The sequence below is a fragment of the Dendropsophus ebraccatus genome, chromosome 11 (assembly GCF_027789765.1).
Source record: "Dendropsophus ebraccatus isolate aDenEbr1 chromosome 11, aDenEbr1.pat, whole genome shotgun sequence".
Taxonomy (NCBI): Eukaryota; Metazoa; Chordata; class Amphibia; order Anura; family Hylidae; genus Dendropsophus; species Dendropsophus ebraccatus.
The window spans coordinates 7,230,998-7,253,604 of record NC_091464.1 but is presented as its reverse complement, the minus strand read 5'-3'; the positions used below and the strand labels follow the sequence as shown (position 1 = coordinate 7,253,604).

The 22,607-nt window shown below is 45.6% G+C and overlaps 1 protein-coding gene across 1 annotated transcript in view; it reads right to left on the bottom strand.

Annotated features, from left to right (window-relative positions):
• Positions 1-22,607, bottom strand: part of CIMAP3 (ciliary microtubule associated protein 3) — a 72,187-nt gene that overhangs the window by 32,252 nt on the left and 17,328 nt on the right. Inside the window, exon 3 of the mRNA XM_069945380.1 lies at positions 5,171-5,269. Coding sequence (XP_069801481.1) covers positions 5,171-5,269 — 99 coding nt within the window. The remainder of the gene's footprint in view (positions 1-5,170; positions 5,270-22,607) is intronic.

Here is a 22,607-nt window from a genome sequence, read left to right as displayed (position 1 = left end):
TCAGGTAGGGGACAAGGTGTGGCTCTCCACGAGAAATCTTAAGCTCAGAGTCCCTTCTGGGAAATTAGCACCCAAATACATTGGTCCTTATCTGATTACAGAAATCATTAATCCTGTGTCCTTCCGCCTACAGTTACCCAATAATATGAGGATTCACAATGTCTTTCATAAATCATTGTTAAAAAATTATATAGTTCCTGTGCTTCCAGCAGTCCTCCCTGCTCCTCTGGTCATCCAAGGTGAGCTGGAGTTTGAAGTGGACAAGATTTTGGACTCTCGCCAAGTTCAAAATTCTGTCCAATATCTTGTCCAGTGGAAAGGATTCGGTCCCGAGGAAAATACTTGGGTTGCCAGTAAGGACATACATGCCTCACGCCTTATCCGGCAGTTTCATACCCGTAACCCCTCTAAGCCTGGTCCTTTGAGTGAGGGTCTGGTGGCCCCTCATAAGAGGGGGGGTACTGTTAGGAATATGACTTTGCGCTCCTCGGTCCATGCTGGGCGGTCGAGGAAGCGCTGAGTTTGTCTGTGTTTTTTTACTCTGTCTGAATTATGTTGTATTTGACAGCCACACCCGCTTTTCCTGGCAGACTCCTGGCAGTGCAGGGGTTACTGCTCTGCTTGATCTTCTCAGCTGAACTTGCTGCTGGGATCAGGGCTGGTCCAATCATCTGCTGGACTTAGTCTCTGATCCCAGATAAAAAGCAGCAAGTTTCTCCCTTCCCTGCTGACTATTAGAGTTCGATCGCCTGCTCAGCTCCCTGTTTAGTTCCTCTGATCTCTGTATTCTGGACCTTCTGCATCTGACCTCGACTATTCTCCTGTTTGCTGTTTTTGTACTTCGCCGCTCGACTGTTGCTGACCTGGTTTGTCTGACACCTCTTATTGTGTTTTGTTTGTCTGTCCGTGCTCTGTGTGTCGCACCTATTTAGTGTAGGGACCGACTCCGTGGTTGTCCGGGCCGTTTAGGGCCGTCCGTGGCAATTAGGCAGGGTCAGTGGGTGGGGTCAGCTCAGGGCTCACTGTCCGTGTCTTGTCAGACTGCCTTTGCCATACTGACCATAACAGACTCTTTGGAAAATGAAAGGTGGAATCTGATTGGTTGCTAGGGGCAACTGAGCCAGTTTCACTTTACACCATGTTTGATAAATCTCCCCTATGGTGTTTTTTTTTTTTTGTGGTGTTGTTTTTCTCTCCTCTCTGGGGTTTTGAGGCCTATGCATATGGCTTTCCTTTAGTGACGCTTTCTGTGAGAAAAATGCCAGTCCCCCTGTGGGGCAGACTGTGGACTACATCGATGACAGGAGGGTTTTTTTTGCAAACATTTTTAAGGATATTATTAAGCATGAAATTAAATACAAAGAAGAAGAACATAAAAAGGTTTTTAGAAACAGTGAACAGCATGTCCAAAGAGAGTTACATAAGAGAAAACAAATAGGAACGTTATACATCTCCTGGAACATACATGCTTGCCTTATATGATATCTTTTTCTCTTTTTTTTTTTTTTTTTTTTTTTTTTTTTTTTTTTAACTTGGAAAGAAAGCCATAAAAGCACTGTTTCATGATAGATATCCTTTTATCATCAGGCAGAATTTTGGATATGTACTTTCTCCACTTGTGAAAGAAAAGTTTAGAGGAACGCTCTTTAGAGCGCAGTGCCTCCAGTCTGTTTAGGATCAATAAATGAGAAATAGTTTCTCTAACTTTGGTAATGCTGGGAACCGAGTCCTTGAGCCAATGTCTTAAAATGCATTTTTTGGCCGCCAATAAGGCAATGTGCAAGCCTTTGGCTCTGTAAATGCTTGAAGAGGCATCTTCCTTATCAGTAGGAATATAGTGAAAAAGGCATCCTAATGGTTGCCTGTCTAACTGGATATGTCTTTAATGAATGAAATGACATCCATCCAGAATCGGTGTAAGTCAGGACAATCCCACATGCTATGAAATAAATTCACCCAGGGCAGTGAGCATTTAGGGCAACTACGGAGATAGTGGGCGGGTGCATTAGCGTCGGAAAGATTAAAGAGGACCTTTCACCCCCCGTGCCGGGGTGACAGGCTCCCGACCCCCTGTTAGACCCCCCTATACTTACGCGATTCCGCCGGGTCCCGCTTCCTGAGCCGGCCGGGTCCCGGAGATATCAGCTCCTGAAGCCCGGCGCGCGTGCTCAGGGATGAGTCCGATGCCCATAGAGAATGACGGAGCATCGGACTCCCCATTCATTCTCTATGGGCGTCTGACTCTGCTGTCAGCGCGCGCGTCGGGCTTCGGGAGCTGATATCTCCGGGACCCGGCCGGCTCAGGAAGCGGGACCAGGCGGGATCACGTAAGTATAGGGGGGTCTAACAGGGGGTCGGGAGCCTGTCACCCCGGCACGGGGGGTGACAGGTGTCCTTTAAATGCTAGAGTAGCCTGGGAAGTAGGCGTAAATGCATTTCCCTCCACCTCTCGTCCACTATCGATGCTCTGACAGTCGAGAGTCCCTTCAACAGATTTTCACGCAGATTGTCTTCCGGGATATCAGTTTGCCAGTGATGGAAGGCCTGTGAGGCCGTGTTAGCTAAAGAAAAAGATTGGAGGAGGCGATAAATAAGTGAAAGAGACTCTGGGCTGTCACCGCTGCTCATTAATAAATTAAACTTTCTGGGTTTTTCCACTGCCGCAAAGCCCTGCGCCATGGAGCAGCAAAATGCTTGTAGCTGGGAGAATTGGAGAAAGTGTGAGGGTGGGAGAGAGTATTTTTGGCGGATTTGGTCCAAGACATCACAGTACTTGTTTCTATATCCAATAGATCCCCAACTACTTTTATATTAAAAGTTTTCCACACCTTGAAAAGTTTATTCTCGTATCCCAGGGGGAAGGAGGGGGTGTGCCACAAGGGTAAGAATTTAGAGATACAAAAAGGCAGTTTAGAAAACTTACAGGTTGCCTTCCAAGTGGCTATCATGTCCATGATTAGGACAGATGAACGTCAGAGGAATATCCTTATATTTTGTGTGTAGAAGTGCTCCCAGTTGCCAGGGATGGGCCAATTGCTGCTCCAGTAAGAAGTTGGAGAAGTGTGAAGATTGCCACAACCAGTCCCTAACATGCCTAAGGCTTTCTGCTAGGTTGTAAAAATGGATATGGGGGAGTTGTAGTCCCCCATTTTCCTTAGTAAGACAGAGTTTCAGATATGCGATGTGGCCTTTTATTCTGCCACAAAAAGATACTAAATGCAGATTGCAGCTTTTGGTTGCACTTGAAGTGTGGCTATTAACTGTAGAATTATAAGAGCCAAACAGTCTGCAAAAGTCTATATTAATAAGAGATATAAGTTTGTACGAGCTCGGTTGGGTCGAGTCCTTGCCTAGCTTGTGCAACACTTTAATGTGCTCGACATTACTAGAAGCCATCACTGGATAACCAGAAAGTATATGGTCATATACTGATTTCAGGGTGGGGGATATCTCTTCTTGGAGGCTCTTAAAGAACTCCCCAGAATAGCCGTCCGGCAATCTCCACCTCCGTCACCGGGGCATTTAAGGATAAAAAGTCATCCTCTGACAACTTGGAGAGGGATATGCCCTCTAAAAATTTCCTAGCAGAATTTTATGACCCCAAAGTTGGCCTCCGAGAGAGATTTTCTAAAAGATTGTAGTAGAGCAGTTTTGTCCATATAATTGACATATTTTACAATCAACTGCCTAGGTCTGTGAGATTTGCGTTTTTTATCTTTTGTAGGAGAAGCAAACAGAGGGGGCCCTACACGATGGGCTCTTTCCACTGCACACTGCATGTTAAGACCAAGCGCCTGAGGCAAGTCTACTAAGGACAGTTGGTGAAGTTGGTTGTGTGCAATACTCTCAGGTAAACCGATAATCCTTAAGTTGTTGCGCCTGGACCTGTTTTCTAGGTCGTCTGTATTTTCCAGCAGTACCTCATTTTGTTGTTCCAGGAGGTGTACCTGGGATCTAGTTTCCATTAGCTCCTCCTCTAGAAGCGACACCCTTTGTTCTAAAGTCCCAAGTTGTGCTGAGTGGCTCAGGACCTCAGCCTGTATACGAGATAAAGTGTTTGCAATAGTAGATTCAACAGACGCCTCAAGGTCAGGGGCTAAGATTTTCGCCACTGTGATGGCCAGGGATTTGCATGAAAGCTGTAGGCCTGAAATAAGCTCCTCATCCCCACAGTCTGAGGCTTGTGACGCCTGTAATGGTGATGAAGGTTGTTGTGAGGAAGGGAGCTGGTCGAAGAAAAGGTGAGGAGGATGAATGAGGGAGGACTGCAATAGTAGCGGTTCAATGTGTTGGGAGCATTGCTGTGTCTGCTTCTGTCTGCTCACCTCCTCACCTGTGTCATCTTGCTTCCCGCACCCGTGTAGAAACTTGTCCATCGGGCAGCTGAGTGACGGGGGACTGATGTGCCAGCTCAGAGCCCTTTTAGTTGACTATTGAAGCACGGGGGAACCTCCGGTGTGGGGTCTTGGGATGGAGCTCTCCTTACCAGCGACCGGAAGTCTCTCTTTTTTTTTTTTTTTTTAATAAAATGGTCAAAGAGGGATGTGGGGGGTATTTTTTTTTTTTTTAATAAAATACTTTTGTTATCTATCGTTTTGTATGTTATTTTTTTTTAATTACAGGCTCAGTAGTGGTAGTAGTCTGATAGACGTCATCCATTACTAAGTTGGGGGCCTAGTGTTAGCCGGTATAAAATGGCTAACACTACCCCCCCCATCATTACCCCAGTACCCACCGCACGAGGGATACTGGGAAAAGCCGGGTACCAGTAGCTCAGAGCATCAAAATTGCCACTCCTGGACTGGACGGTGGCAGGCGGGTATTATTAGGCTGGGAAGGGCCAAAATAAATTTGCCTTCCCACCCTGGTACTACTAGGCTGCTGCTCTTCGTGTTTTTAATCACACATCCATTAACAAAGCAAATACAGACAGGCACACATGACATTTCTTAAAATTCATTTCTTGCTTTTGTCTAAAAAAAATAAAAAATAAAAATCAACACTTAGAAACAAGCTTACATACAAAGTTCTCCTACCTACCTACTCCTACCTACAGCCCTGTTTGCTAGATTATAACCTGTTTCTTTGTCCGCCATATTTTTAGCTGTAATCTGAAGTAATGCTTTTTGGTCAGTGTGGTCGACAACTCTGTACAGACTGAGCTATTTACCTGGTTGTCTTTATGAAAGCGTGGCGCTGTCCTGGCTCCCAATATGTAACCTTTCTTACTTGTAGGCCTTTTATCCAGAGCGTTTTTTAGGCTGGATACCTAGTAAGACAAAATGAACACATTTGAGTAAAATAAGAAGGAACTGTTTAGTGGTTCATTATCAGAGCTTTTTTTTTTTTTTTTTTTTTACAATGTTTAACATCTATTCAGAGGTGAGAAGTGTATGACTGCTGGGGCCCCACAGATGGGATTCCTAGCGATTACTAGTCCCTTCACAAGTTAATGTTAATCCTGATCAGGAGGCTTCAGGAAACCATCAGTATTTTTTGACAGTAACTAGAATTTACCTTCAGGAAACCATTAGGAATGTCTTAAAGCGAATGTACCATCAGGTACATCGCTGGGTTTGTTTTACCTTAATGGATTGACGCCAGCATGGGGATGCTGGTGGAGAGGTTGTTTTTTTTAATTGCTTCCTGATTTCTGTGCCCAGCACCGGTCTTTTTCTGATCACCGGCCCGCCGGCCTCCAGTGTAACGAAACCCCCTCCCGTCTGTGACGCGGCTCCATTACAATCAATGGAGCCGTGTCACAGGAAGGACAAGATATCGCCACAATGGGGGCTGACTGGTACTTGGGAGAAGACTGGTGCCGAGCACAGGAACCAGAAGGCAATTCCCCATGCCAGCGCCAATCCATTAAAGGGGTATTCCCCTCAAAATAATTTTTGCATTAATATGTTGCCCACCCATAGCTTTCCATTTTTCCAATATGAATTTATTATGCATACACAGTTTTGCTGTTATCTAGATGCATTCACTCCCACCAAACTCACGAAATCATCAAATCTCAGTCCAACCCGACACCACTCCCTGCTCCTGGCCCCCACCCTCCGTGTCGGGATCACGTGTCCTCCGTCTCTTCCTGTGACCGTGTTAGCTGCTGTTGACTGTCTCCGTCCCCCAAGGTCACCAGCACTGTCTGCCCCCCTCTTCCCCTGAGCTCACCTGAGCTCCCTCACATCGTGCCCCAACCACCCACCCGGCGATCATCCGCAGGCCCCTGTGCTCAGCCGTGTCCGTCAGGATTTGTTATGGGAGTTTCCTGATATGTAAAGGATGTGTAATCCTTGCCCTGACGACGGCGGTAAGTCTTGTTCAGAGAAGAAGGCCAGCGATAAACTGTTTGGTTATATCTCAAATCTGAGAGTCCAGTGCATACACACAGCATCTAAATACATACATAAAGCACATGGCTTGGGTGGTCCTATGAAATTACTGTTGATCCCTTGGCAGGAATGGATGGAGCTACACCTCACTTCACATGGGCAACCCAATAATGTATTAGGGAGAAGTCAAAGATGGCAGCTATTTAGGCTATTTTATTTTGTATTGTTTGCAGTGCATATTTGTCACACACTGGCACATAGGGCCAATAGCCAAAGGGCCCTGAATTACCACTGAGAAACTATATAAAATACGTAACTTTTAATTTACACGTATATATAATAAAATGAATAGTGGAGAACCGTGAACTTGTTAAAAACACTATTCCACAATCCTCTGATACTGAATAACTAATGTCCACCAGCCACTGATAATCCTTCGTAGCTGCAGACTACTAGGTAAATTAGAAATGTGGATATAGCCAATTATAAACTAACACACCGCCACCAAAACTAGTTTTACCCCTAAACGGGGCATCTTCAGGTGTGGGGCAGATGGCGGTGACCCCTGGTGTGGTTTGACTTTTTATATGCTCTGTTAGTGATATCATAAGGGGCAGGTAAGCTATGACAGCCAATGATAGTACAAAAAAACACTGTAACACCTGCAAACAAAACAGACGGACCACTCTGATGACACATCACGATGACCAAATCACATGTGATGTAAAACGTCACTGGCATCTAATCAGCTAGCCTATAGAGATCAAGAACACCATGCGCCAATGAGGTTCAGCGATCGTTAGTCACAACTGTGCCCAGTCGTCGTGCTCACCGTGATGTATGTGCCTCGAGCCGCATTCGCACATGCGCGTAGACTTAGAAAAAACTGTAGTACCACAGAATGCGCCCGTGCACTGATTTCATTGCTGGCGAAGGCGTGCGATTTTATAAATTGAAAGCTTGTGCTAGCGTACTGGCATAATAATCAACTAGTCTGCATAGATTTACAAGGAGTTGGTCCATAAACTATAGCCTATTATGAGAGTAGTTAAAGGTAAGAATATATATGAAAGATTATATATAATACTAATAACTAACCTAAACAGTGCCCTAACTTAATTAGCTAATGCATAATTTGCTACTACATATAACCTGACCACCCTCGAACAGGTAGATTTCATTATGTTCAGTAAAAATGCCGGATAGTCATGAGCTATAGATATGATGGAAAGTAAATATAAATGTAAAGTGTCTGGAAGACCAATACACATACAATCCTCTCCTGTATCAATACACTTTTGGGGAGGGAAAGGTACACTCAATGTAATATAACTGAACAAAGAAATATCTCAATGTCATATAAATGAACAAAAGAATATCTCTTGATAATTGTAGCTTCACCCTGGACCTTGGACAACCAGAGGGCAGGGTGAATAGGTAAGTATATAAAAGATAAAACATATGCGTTATTTGCCAACTGGGAAGTTTTAGCACACAAAATGTGCTCACATTTGAGACCAGATTATCTTTATTATAGTCATATATCTACCAGTAACCAAATGTGGCAAGATCCTAAGAAATATGTGTTGACACAACTTTGATCACCCAACCCTATATTAGTCCAATTAATATAATGGACATTTGACAATCGGCTTTAAAACCAGAACCAAAGGAAAAGAATTCTCATGGTCACTTAAAGTAAATACTCAATATTCAGACAGACAAAATAAAAAGGTTTACAAGAAAGCAGCGTATGAGAATCCCTCATTGAGACTGCAGTGTCCCAGAACAGCCCTTCTTATGCTCACACTTTTATTATAACCAGTTCTGTTCTGGAAAGCTATGGTCCACTGCAAACTGCGTGTATTGTGTCACCCCTGCAGTATTCAGGTCTGCTATTTCATTCATTTATTGCATGTATATTCAGGTATCAGTGCCTAATGGTATTATGTCGCCTCCCAGTGTTCAAGTATGGTACTTCTCATGTATATTTCTCTGTGTATGCCTAATGGTGTGATGATGCAATGGCTGGATGTCACGTGACTGTGCCCTGCTTCCATGGTAACTCCAATCGAGCTTTTGGCTGGGGTTTACCATGTGACTTCCTGTTCTACCTCAGTCTATCTCCTGCCCCATAGGGGATAGGTTGTGTGTTTGTCCTCTCTCCCTGCTAAGAGAGAGGCCTGCGTGTGCTCTGCTGCTCCAGTCCACTGGCTGTGTTCCTGTCTCAAGTTTTAAGATTCTCATCTGGGTGCCGTTCTTCAGTCATTCTTCAGTTCCTCTCATCATCATCTTCTCTAATCATCAACAGCAAGTATTTCATTCAAGTCTCATTCCACCCAGTATCTCAACTTAAGTCTCACTACTACTCCCATCATTCAGCACGCTACTCTCACAGCCTATTGCAGCATCACCCATTACTCTGCTTTATTCAAGTTTGCCTTATTCCCGGTTGCATCCGGAGAGACTGTTGCTACTAGTTACCACCGTTACAATAAATATACAACTACCGTTGTTTCAGAACCTTGGCATTGGTGTGATAATTGGTGCCCTGACTAAGGACAACGAAGAATTGCATGCCCAGTATTCCCGCATGGTCAGGAGCCCGGTTTCCAGCTGTTACACCCTCATGCCTACACCGTGACCACATTATCCTACAGCTGCCCCGGTTCCTGCCTGTTAGCACCATCTATACTGCGGAGTGGCCCCTAGGGGCCAGGGCATAGCATTTGGCGTCACAAACAGGATAACGATCGCAGTGTGTGCTCCCAAAAGTGTGCCGCAACCCCAAAGAGACTTTGCCATATCACCATGGGTGTAATTGAAGTGCCTCGGGCCTTAGACTGTACACAAAATGGCCGCTGTCCTCTTCAGTTTCTAACTGCGCCATACCCCGGAGAGGAGGGGGTTAACCGCCATGCTGCCCAAGTGCGGGACTTTTCCCATAGACTTTGCATTGACTGCTCCTGATTGGCTGCCTGCGCCAGATGACGTCACTGTTGCCGGGCAGATTACTGGGCCGGAATTTCAGCCTCTGCGCTCCGCCTCCTCCCAGGTCCTCAAGACCACGCCAGTGCGCAGCAAGATGGCGTCCTGCAAGGAGTGCACCCTTGCTACTGCTGTACTCGTGCTACCGGAGCCTCCTGTCTCTTCGCCAGCGTTCGATCCGGCATGCCTGCTGGCTCCGCTGCCCTCGGATAGTGACAGCAGCTGGGGATCCGTCCGGTCCGAAGACGGGGATCAAAGCCGGGCCTCCACTCCAAGCTCCCCTGACAGAGGTGAGGAGACTTCTTCTGGACTCAGCGGTGCCTCCAGCCCCGAGCATTCCGGCTCCTCCCGCTATACTTTCTCTACCGGACCATCGCTCTCCTCTGAGGATGACCGGATTCTGGACGAGTCTTCACCGGTGCCTCCAGATCCTGATCCCGGGAGTAAGACTTTCCTTAAGGGCCCAATATCTCCGGGCCTATGGCGGCCTCCAGGGCGTGATTCTCCGCCCCTTCCACAATGGGTATTCGGCCGGGAGCCCAAAGTAATGCAGCTATTGGAAGATATACAGCGGACGCTCTCCCTCTCTCTACCCGCCACTAAAGCTGCACCCGCTATGGCTACTACTGCGCCTGCAGCCTCCACTATTGCCTGGCAGTCCACAGCAGCTACTACTGCCAGTGATGCTTTCTCTGCCAAAGCCAGCCTAGTGCCGGAACCACCACCATCAGTGCCCTATCCTGATTACGCCCCACTCTGGGGTAATCCATATACCCCCTACCTGGAGTCTAATGCCGCATCCGAGCGGCTCTTCATCTGCAAATTGGAAAGACCCAGGCCAGGTGCAGTTCCTCTGGAGAGGAGAAGGGGGACTGTCACAAAATTTGACAAGCAGCGGGGCTATGGTCTGGTGATGGACTCATACACTGGACTGCTGGTGCTGGTCAACAGACGCGCAGTGATGCGGGATTACCAGCCAGCCTACCTCAACAACCTTACTCCTGGAGAGGTCATTGAGTACACCCTGATAGGGTCCCCAAAAGGTCCATGGGCTGCAGCAGTTACCAGGCCTAAAAATCCAATACAACGGCCTTTCCTACCCACTCCATCAGAGAACTGGGAAGAAGATTGGCAGGATTTCAAACCTCTGGGCTCTATCACTGCTGCTTCCAAGGCCCCAGGTTCAGCCACTACCACTGCTCACTCCACTGCTCCTGCTGCTGTGGCTAAAGCCGCCTGCTCGACCACCTCAGTGACATACCACGTAGCTCCCATCATTTCCCCCATCACCACAGTGACCCCTAGCGTTGTGGTCACCACTGCATCCAGCGATGCTTCTGCTCCGGGTCCTTCACGCTTCTATTATCCGTGGGAGAAGAAGAAGCAGAGGAAGGAGAAGGGGCCTAATGAGGTTCCTCCCGCCTCTTCACAATAATCCGCTATAGAGACCAAAGTCTTTAAACTGTTCCTGTTTTGTTGTTGTTCCTGTGTGATTAAAAAGTTCTATGCAACGTTCAAGGTTCGTGCCTGGTCCTCCTGACCAAGTTTCCTTATTATCATCCAGCTATGTGCTGATGGACACTCATTGACTCAAACTGTTCTCTAGTGCCTGTCCCAGAGCCTTTACATGGACGATGTTCTATATTGCCAAAAGAGACTCTACCTAACAGAGACATTTATACAGTTCTTCCTAAAGCACTTTTCATGATTATGTGATTGTCAGAGGTTTATTATTGTATTTCATGATTGCACTTCAGTATTGCACTTCAGTAGTCAAAAGTCTATTTTCTTGTCAGAGTCATATATATATATATATATATATATATATATATATATATATATTTTCCTACCTCTGAGTAAGCAGAAAAGTCATTTAGTCTCAGAGTAAAGTGTGTCTTTTGAAAAAGTATTTTCTCACAGGGTATATTTTCATGTCAGAGTCAGACAGTTTCCTCCTCCTCTGAGTAAAGAAGTCAGCCTACATATTTATATCTATAGCCTCAGAGAAAGTGTATTTTCTAAAGAGTGTATTTTTCAGAAGAATCTTCTATTTTCTCCATGCATAGTATTATTATATCTACAGCTGGAAAGATTATTTGAGCCAGTTTTCTTCAGATGTCTTCAGAGTTATGTGAGCCTATCCTCCTCCAGACCTCGCAGTATTTGTTGTTTTCTGTATTTCCCTTCCTTTTGTTTCCAGTGTCTGTTCACCCCTGTCTTGTCCCTACACACCGTAGTTGCTACACATAGTCATACTTAACATTTACACTGATTCATACATATTGCACCTTGGATACCTTTTCGTGTGTTTGGCCTATGGAGTGCTTGTGTGGTATGATTGAGTGGTGTGTATGAGGGTACCCAGATGTATGCTTGCTTTTGTTATTTTATTCTTTCTCTTTCAGGTGTCCAAGACACTCCACACAGACACCCAAGGCAGTACACAGGTCTTCACAGTTTTCTTTCCAGTAGGGTAACTCATTGTCATTGGAAACCTACTGTCAAACTGACTGGAATATTGAGGGTCCCCCGCCAGCAGTTAAGTAGTCCTGACTTCCATGTCAGATGGTCCACGCACTAACTACCTGTAACCAGAGTACGTTAGGCACCCCTAGGTAAAGTCCTGCCACTAGGGTTTTCTTTTTCTTCATATTTTCTCTTATCACCTGTGCCTTGAGCGTGGGAAACACACATCTACATATTCACTCACACTAACATTCCTTCCTCTTGTCTTGTTGTCCTGGTCCTCTATGTTCATTAGGCCACATCTACTTCAACTTGTGGTTCGCCGAGGTCGGCTCATTTCTAGTAGGGAGGTATGCAGTGTCCCAGAACAGCCCTTCTTATGCTCACACTTTTATTATAACCAGTTCTGTTCTGGAAAGCTATGGTCCACTGCAAACTGCGTGTATTGTGTCACCCCTGCAGTATTCAGGTCTGCTATTTCATTCATTTATTGCATGTATATTCAGGTATCAGTGCCTAATGGTATTATGTCGCCTCCCAATGTTCAGGTATGGTACTTCTCATGTATATTTCTCTGTGTATGCCTAATGGTGTGATGATGCAATGGCTGGATGTCACGTGACTGTGCCCTGCTTCCATGGTAACTCCAATCGAGCTTTTGGCTGGGGTTTACCATGTGACTTCCTGTTCTACCCCATAGGGGATAGGTTGTGTGTTTGTCCTCTCTCCCTGCTAAGAGAGAGGCCTGCGTGTGCTCTGCTGCTCCAGTCTACTGGCTATGTTCCTGTCTCAAGTCTCAAGATTCTCATCTGGGTGCCGTTCTTCAGTCATTTTTCAGTTCCTCTCATCATCATCTTCTCTAATCATCAACAGCAAGTATTTCATTCAAGTCTCATTCCACCCAGCATCTCAACTTTAGTCTCACTACTACTCCCATCATTCAGCACGCTACTCTCACAGCCTATTGCAGCATCACCCATTACTCTGCTTTATTCAAGTTTGCCTTATTCCCGGTTGCATCCGGAGAGACTGTTGCTACTAGTTACCACCGTTACAATAAATATACAACTACCGTTGTTTCTGAACCTTGGCATTGGTGTGATAGTTGGTGCCCTGACTAAGGACAACGAAGAATCGCATGCCCAGTATTCCCGCATGGTCAGGGGCCCGCTTTCCAGCTGTATTACCCTCGTGCCTACACCGTGACCACATTATCCTACAGCTGCCCCGGTTCCTGCCTGTTAGCACTATCTATACTGCGGAATGGCCCCTAGGGGCCAGGGCATAGCAAGACCATTGGGGTTTAGGCTGGAGAGGTGAAATATCCATCTTGTCTCTTCAAGGAGTAACTGTTGGTCTAAATTTCCCTTGCATTCACCTAGTTTGACATATCCCCCATATCTGTAGATGCTGAAAATGCTGAAAAGCATGTACATGTCGCGATAATGGTGAGACCAGCTGTGTGCAGGCCGGCCGTCTGACAGTCACGTGAGACCGCGGAGTCCCTGGTTGCTAGGGATGCCATCAGGTCTCCGTGACGTCACTCGGCTCCGGCGGGCGGAGCGACGGCGCGCTCCTGAGGCGGAGTAGAGTCAGAAGCAGAGGCCGCTGGACCCAGGTGAGGTAAGTTCCTGACATTACCCCATCTCAGGACCCTTATCCAGTGGACCAGGCTTAGACTGGTTCAGTGCATGGAATCGCTCGACCAAATGAGGAGCATGCATGTCCCTGACCGCCCACCCATGTACGTTCTTCTGGTTCGAAGCCCCTCCAGTGGATCAGATACTGTAATGAGCCCTGTACCCAGATACTCCAACTCGCCCTGAATGACAAGTGGAGCAGGGGGAGGCGATGGGGACACCGGCAGCACATATTTTTTCAGCAGAGCCTTATGAAATACAGAATGAATTTTCAAAGATGTAGGTAGTTTAAGCCTAACAGGGTTAATGACCTCCACAATAGTGTATGGCCCAATATACTTGGGCGCCAATTTCCCTGATTGTACTCTTAGTTTAAGATTTCTAGTAGAGAGCCAGACCTTATCACCTGTTATTTATTGATGGCCAGATATGCGTCTTTTGTTAGCATACTTTTGTTAGGACTCTTGGGCTTTAATCAAGCTCTGATGAGCTTGGGCCCAAACTGTGCACAGTTTCAACAATATGGCTTCGGCTGAAGGGTTCACGGATTTGGCGAAGTGAACAAGGAGTATCTGGGATTAAACCCATAATTATAAAAGAACGGCGACATCTTAGTAAAACGTTGCTCATGGTAATTAATCGCAAATTCAGCTAGAGAAAGGAAATCCCGCCATTTGTCCTGGGGATCAGACACGAAACACCTCAGAAATTGTTCCAATGACTGGATGACCCTCTCAGTCTGCCCATTCGTCTGGGGGTGGAAAGCAGAAGAGGTACCCAATTTACCACAAAACTCTCTCCAAAATCTAGCAACAAACGGGACCCCATGCAAGCGCGGAATATGATTGACCAACAGTGTGGCCAGTAAGCGAGCACTGGGGAGTTTACGCAGTGGAATGAGGTGACACATTTTAGAAAATCGATCCACCACCACCCAAATGACCTAGACACTGCTAAGTCAGTAATAAAATCCATCGATAGGAGGTGAAGGTTCGGCGGCACAAACAGGACAGACTCAGGAGTGTTATGGTGGGCCAGATCCTGAGACTCCGCGACTAGAGTCACCAGGTCTGGTTGCAGGACACACACCACAACACCGGGTTTTAAGATCGTATCGACCATATTCTCCGGAGTGTCCTCGAGGTCGAAGCTGCGGGAGAGAGCGTCAGCCTTGATATTACGAGAACCAGGTCGATAGGTGATCTCAAAGTTAAACCTAGTAAAGAATAAGGCCCACCTGGCCTGACGTGGAGAAAGACGTTTAGCAGTATCGAGATAAACCAAATTCTTGTGGTCTGTCAGCACAGTAACTTTATGTTTGGCACCTTCTAAGAAATGTCTCCACTCATCAAATGCCATCTTAATGGCTAGTAGTTCTCTATTCCCAATATCGTAATTGCGTTCCGCTTGAGAGAATTTCCTTGAGAAGTACGCAACCGGACAAGACTGCTCCTACCCCCACCTCGGACACATCCACTTCTACTACAAACGGGCGCTCGAAATCGGGCTGAGCCAGTACTGGAGCCTCTGAGAAACTGTGCCGAAGTGTGTCGAATGCCTTGATAGCCTCTGTGGACCAGTGGACCAGATCCTCCCCCTTTTTGATTAAATCCGTGAGAGCTTTGGCTATGATAGAAAACCCCTTATTGAATTTCCTATAATATTTCGCGAAGCTTAAAACCTTTGTAAGGCCTTCAGGTTGTTAGGTCGTTCCCATTTTTCAATGGCTGCTACTTTGATCGGATCCATACTAAATTAATTGGGAGTAATGTTATAGCCCAGAAACGAGACCTCCTGGATACCGAATTGGCATTTCGACAACTTGGCACAAAGATTATTTTTTCTTAGAAGCTCCATCACAGTACGAAAATGCATCATATGGAAAGACCAGTCTGAGGAGAAAATTAAAATCGAGATACACAACCAAAAAACGTCAGAGGTGCTCACGAAAAATGTCATTAACAAAGTGTTGGAAGACCGCCGGGGCATTACATAACCCAAAGGGCATAATGAGTTACTCGAATTGGCCCTCTGGGGTATTAAATGCGGTCTTCCACTTATCACCTTCCCGGATATGGATTAAATTGTATGCCTCCCGCAGGTCAACCTTGGAAAACCATTTAGCTCCCAAAATTTGATTGAACAGATCAGGAATTAATGGCAGCGAGTGTTGATACTTAACAATAATCTTGTTAAGTTCCCGGTAATCAATACAGGGGCGGAGACCCCCATCTTTTTTCCACAAAAAAGAACCCTGCCCCCATGGGAGAAGAGGATGGGCGTATATGGCCCTTACGCAGACTCTCCTTAATGTATAGCTTCTCTCTCCGGACAGGACAGATTAAATATGCGACCTCGAGAGTATTTGACACCGGAACTAAATCAATTGCAGTCATACGGTCTGTGGGGTGACAACCCTTCCAGCGTCTTTTCGTCAAACACATCGGCATAATCAGACAAAAATTCCGGAATCTCCCCCTCCCTCGGGGAGCATTCCGCGAGAGACACAGCAATACAGTGGGAAGCACACCTAGGCCCCCACCGTACAAGTTCCCTGCTAGACCAGTCAAAGACAGGGTTATGTGTTTCCAGCCAGGGTAACCCCAGAATCACGTCAGACGACAAATTATGCATAAGAAGAAAATCACGTTTTTCAACATGGACTAACCCCACCTTGACCTCCAGGCAAGGGGTCACATATCGTACGTCCCCTTGGGCAAAGGGGGCAGAATCTGCTCCAGTGACATTAACAGGATGCTGGAGAAGTAGGGGACATACCTCTAAACCTGAAAATTAACAAAATTTGCTGAGGATATTTTTATCTCCCACGGTCAAAGAAATAGGCAACAATAGCTTATTTTTTAAGGTTACCTGTGCGCCTGAGAGACTCCCTCGATAGTCTCTCAGGCACTGAAGTTTTCCAGCATTGATCCCGGTTTGGAAGGACATTGCCGAACCTGGTGTCCTGTCTCCCCACAATACAAACACAGATTATTCTGCAGGCGATGGGCTCATCGGGCTTTGGTGTGGGTGGTGTCTACCTGCATAGGATCCTTGGATGTGGGCAAAACAGGAAGGGAAGGCTTAGGGTAAGTGACAGGTGAGGTAGAGGTTCTGGGATGGTCAGGAGTACCCCTCTACTTCTGTCCGTCCCTTAACCGTTGTTCGACTCGAATAGCTGGGGTCATGCTCTCTTCGAGTAAGTCCGGAGTGGGATAGGCTACCATCATGTCCTGCATGTCAGTCAGGCACTAAGGCCCACCCGAAACTGAAAATGAAGGGCTGAGTCGTTCCAAGTGGAGAGACCGCTCCACTGTCTAAACTCTGAGCAATACTCCTCCACTGGACGTCTGCCCTGTCTCAACCCCGAAAGCTGACGTTCAGCAATGGCTGCACTATCCGGGTTATCGTATAGTAGTCGTAGTGCTGAAAAGAATTGGTCAGTGGTCTGTAGGTCAGGAGAGTCAGGTGGTAGGCAGAATGCCCATTCCTGAGGAGGCCTTGGAGAAGGGACATGATAATGCCCACCTTCTGAATCTCATCTCCTGAGGAACGGGGACGTAACCTAAAGAATAATTCGCACCCCTCCCGAAAGGCCCGGAATTTCCTCCTATCCCCCGTGAATTTATCTGGGAGCTGCACGGGTGTTTCAGGAGGTACTGGGGAGGCCACAGTGAGTTGTCGGGGTGCCGTATCCTGATCCTGGACCCTTACAGCAAGCTCCTGAACTATGGAGTTGGGTCGCTGCATTTGTTCCACGATGTTAGACATGGCGGTCCTGTTGTCTATGAGGCAATTGGCAGTTTTTTGGCTGGTTATTCTGTCAGGACTGGCAGGTACAGACAGGACAAGAGACAGTGGGCCCTAGATCTGAATCCACCCACTGACCCTGCCTACTTGCCTCAATTGACCCTAGGCGGTCGCGGACAACCACAAAGACGTTCCCTACGCTACATATGTTAAACACAGAACAATATGGACAAACAAAACACAATAAAGAGTAGTGGAAAAGCCGGTTCAAACCACACGGGCAACGCAGTACAGAATCAGCAAAACAACGGATAGTCACAAGTCAGGCAGGGGTCAGAATAACAAGTCGGTCAGGCAGAAGGGATTAGGATGGGGCTGCGCAGGAGTAGACATGGGGGAGCTGGGACCAGGAGTTAACCTAACAGCCAGCGATTTGAAGCTGGCTCTGACTGTACTTATACTGGATCAGGAGTCCGGACCAAAGACTGATTGGTCCGGCCTCCTGAATCCAGCCACGGAACAGCTGCGGCACTGCATGCTGAGTGGTAGAGTGAGCAGGGTCCGCCCAGCTGCGTGCTGGCCAGACGGCTGACTCTCACGTGAGACTGCGGCGTCCCCGGTCACTAGAAGCCGGCCGCTGGAGCCGAGTCAGAAGCAGATGCCGCTGGACCCACTTTATTGCAACCACATTTTATTGCATAAACCACTCCCTTAGAACTGCAGTTTATGAATTGTCTGATCTGCTAGATTTTACCATCAACTGGGGGGTTAGTGAGGTCCTCTGTCTTGGGCATATATTGGCAGAAGCCACAGTGCCCACAAGGGAATGATCCAACTATTTTAGGTCCCACAGCAATATGGCCATTCACATGATGACTATAGACCAACAGATCTAGCAAATTTTTGCCTCTCCGATAGGTTATATTAGGTATATGGCAAACCTCTTCCCTAAGGTCCTCATCCAATAGGAGGATACCCCAGTATTTTTGTAGCATCCTTTTAATCTCCACCGCATCAGAATCATAGGTCCCTAAACATCTGATAATTTTGATGGTCCTCTGTTCAAAAATAGTCTGCAAGGAGTGTGGATTGATCACTGGTACAGGCTCTATGATAAGCTTTTTTTAGGGGTTTCCTTGGGTAGCCACGTGATGTCAATGGATTTCTAAATTCACGTTGAAAATCTTGTTCATTGGAACAGTTTATTTTGGCTCGAAGGTACTGTCTTTTTGTTATTCCATTTTTCAATGGAACAGGGTGCCAACTGGACCAATGTAACAAGTTATTTATCGCAGTAGGTTTACGGTATATGTCTTGATGTTTAGATTATCATCAATGTTTATGGTAATGTCCAGAAAATTAATGGACATTATGCGACATGTACATGCTTTTCATAGCGGAGATTATTAGCATCTACAGATATGGGCGATATGTCAAATGAAACTAGGTGAACACAAGGGAAATTTGGACCAATACTTACTCTGTGAAGAGAATCCTATACACAAGACCACCACTTCAATGGCAAAATATTAATCACTTTATTTAAATCACATATAAAATCACAAACAAATGGAGTAAAATTATGTGAACAAGAGGTACTGTACAAATATACAAGAATAATAAGACAGAATAATAAATCTATGGAAAGGGAATAAGTCTTATCTACCACTGGAAATGGTAGATGAATCCCTCTAAATCCTAACGGATGGATATCGGCTGGAGTGTATCTAGACAAACTAAACTAGATACCTGCTATTGCACTAGTCCCGGATGAACCAAAGTTCGCTAATAAATAGACAGTTCTGGGTCACAAATAAAGTTCAATCCCAAAGACCAAAAACAGTACCTGATGTAAGCTGCGTGCTACCACCTCTAACGCACGTTTCGCGTTCCGCTTGATCACAGAGGAGTACTAGTCCCTGCTGTCCTGCCCCTTATATACTCAGACCAAGGATTATCAGGATATAGACGCCTCCTCCGCCGGTCACATGATCGCCTGTCATAGCGCGGCGTCCCAACGTCAGACGCGCACCCACGTGTGCGGGGCGCGCTGACGTAACTGGTCGCGTTGCCATGACAGCAAGCCTGTTTACAGCGGAGGTTTGGCGTCTTCCATATCTCTTTCTATGTGTCCCAGAAGCGTCCAATATGGTAACCACAGTAACCACAGTACATGATAACCAGGGCATAATGCAATAGTGACAATAGCATAAAATTTTTTTAAAGCCAATGAATACATGGGGTAAAAGTACATACAAACAAAAAGGTTGTTACATCATAGTTACGAGTGTAATCATGAACCTATATATCAGTGCAAAAGGCTAATGTGTAATATAAAGTGCAAATATATACTAAAGTGAACATATATAAAATCTAAACATATATATATTTATAATGGTTAATAGCAACAGTGCATACAACTCATACATAATGTACATGTGTCTATTTAAAACTCTTATATACTAAATGTCCATAAAGTGCATAATAAAAAATTATTATTTTATTGTTTTATAAAATATAAATATAATATAAAGTGCCAAGTGAAAAGTGCTAGTGTGATAATACCAGTGCTATAATACTATAAATCTGTAAAATATAAATGAAAACAAGTGTATGTAAAAGACATATTATATTTAGAATTGTGTTCAAGTGCACATAAATAAAACTATTACATCCCAAATATTAATATAGACATCAATTAATACAATGTCCCCACCGATCAAGGAACAGTGACATGTGTTACACCTAATACCAATACCCCCAATGACATATTTTAAAACTGTAAGACCCTTAAAGATATTTCTCAAAAATAGCTCCTATGGTACGACTTCATTCTTCCTCAAGGTCTTCTCCTCCAACACCGGCAGGACATCATGACATTAAAAACAACAATCTAAAATAATAAAAATTAAAAATTAGTATATAACATATACACTAATCATAATGCAAGGACCCCCGAGAAAATGCTACCGCTATTCCCTACTAGGGCTATAAACTTATACACATAACTACAAAAATGGGGCAAAACTGAGCAATTCATTCAATCCCTTAGGACTTACGCAATCTATTCTCATAATCCATTTTGCTTCCAACTGAGCCAAGATCTTCTTCCAGTCTCCTCCTCTGTTTCCGATGTATACTCTGTCAATCCCTCTTATTCTCAGCAATTTTCCGTTGCCATTATGACACGTTCTAAAATGTCTCGGGATCGCTTTCAGTGTGGACTCATCTTCCGCCTCCATCCCCCGGCGAATATCCAGTACATGTTCTCGTACTCTCAATTTTAATTTTCGTGAGGTCAAACCCACATAAATCCGGTTGCACGGACATGTCGCGTAATACACCACCCCTTCAGTGTTGCAGGTGATATGCTGTGTTATCTTAAATTTCTTCTTCCCGTCACTGGAGACAAATTCTGTCGCTCTCTCCATATTGGAACACGTTACGCACGTCCCACAAGGGTAACACCCCCACTTCGGGCCCTTCAATCCAAATGCATTTTGTACTGTTGTGCCTCTATGGTAACTGCGCACCAGCATGTCTTTCAAATTTTTTGCCCTCTTGTATGTCACTGCTGGTGTGTCTGTGACCCATTTCCCTATCGTGGGGTCCCCCTGTAGGATTGGCCAAAAATTTTTTAGGATGGTTTTCATCTCTTCCGCTTTATCATTATAGGGAGTTATAAATCTCATCTGCTCTTGGGTTCGGTCGCGCACTCTCTCTTTTATTGCTAGCAAGTTCTCTCTCTTTTCCCATCTTGCTCGGTCGAAGCCTCTCTTAATAGACCGCTTGCTATAGCCGCGCGATTCAAAACGTTTCGTGAGATCCGTGGCCTGTGTCAAAAAACGCATATCATCAGAGCATAGTCTCCGTGCCCTAAGAAACTGTCCCACTGGTATTCCCCTGATAGTGGGTTTGGGATGAAAAGAGGAGGCATGTAACAAGGAGTTCACTGATGTCTCCTTACGGTATAAATCTGTTTCAATCAGACCATTCCTACCTTTGTAAATTTTCAGGTCCAGAAACTCGATGCTCGCTTGACTGTACTTCAATGTCAACTTGATATTTTTCCCATTGGCATTTAGATCCTCAACAAACTGTAACAAGCTCTCCTCCGTCCCCTGCCAAATGAACAAAACATCATCTATGAAACGGGTCCATAATTGGACCTTATCCACATTTCTCACTGGGTTCGAAAAGAAGAGTTCCCTCTCCCACAGCCCCAGGAAAAGGTTGGCATATGAGGGCGCACATGACGCCCCCATCGCCGTTCCCTGGAGCTGTAGGTAGAGGGTCTCCTTAAAAAAAACACATTGTGTGTTAACACGAACTCTAGAGCCTGTAGAAGGAAGGTGCACAGATCGCAATCAGTGTAATGCATTGCCAAAAATGTTTGCACCGCCTCCAAACCGTCCCTATGTGCTATGGAGGTATAGAGGGACTCTACATCGCAGGTAACTAACCACATGTCCTCCTCTAATGTGATGCCATCAAGTCTCCTTAATACGTCACCCTTATCTTTAATAAAGGATGGCAGATTTTCAACCAGGGGTTTCAAAAATTTGTCCAAATACTTACCTAGTGGTTCACACAGGCTCCCATTCCCTGATACAATCGGTCGTCCCGGGGGATTTTTAAGATTTTTATGTACTTTGGGTAGTAAGTATAGGCAGGCCATCCTCGGATTCTCCACCAGCAGGCATTTCAGTGTGTTCTTAGATATAATCCCTTTTTCCACCGCTCCATCCAATAGTCTCTCCAATTCTGTCTGGAAAAAAGACGTTGGGTTGAACTCTTCTTTTCGAACCCAGTGAGAAATGTGGATAAGGTCCAATTATGGACCCGTTTCATAGATGATGTTTTGTTCATTTGGCAGGGGACGGAGGAGAGCTTGTTACAGTTTGTTGAGGATCTAAATGCCAATGGGAAAAATATCAAGTTGACATTGAAGTACAGTCAAGCGAGCATCGAGTTTCTGGACCTGAAAATTTACAAAGGTAGGAATGGTCTGATTGAAACAGATTTATACCGTAAGGAGACATCAGTGAACTCCTTGTTACATGCCTCCTCTTTTCATCCCAAACCCACTATCAGGGGAATACCAGTGGGACAGTTTCTTAGGGCACGGAGACTATGCTCTGATGATATGCGTTTTTTGACACAGGCCACGGATCTCACGAAACGTTTTGAATCGCGCGGCTATAGCAAGCGGTCTATTAAGAGAGGCTTCGACCGAGCAAGATGGGAAAAGAGAGAGAACTTGCTAGCAATAAAAGAGAGAGTGCGCGACCGAACCCAAGAGCAGGTGAGATTTCTAACTCCCTATAATGATAAAGCGGAAGAGATGAAAACCATCCTAAAAAAATTTTGGCCAATCCTACAGGGGGACCCCACGATAGGGAAATGGGTCACAGACACACCAGCA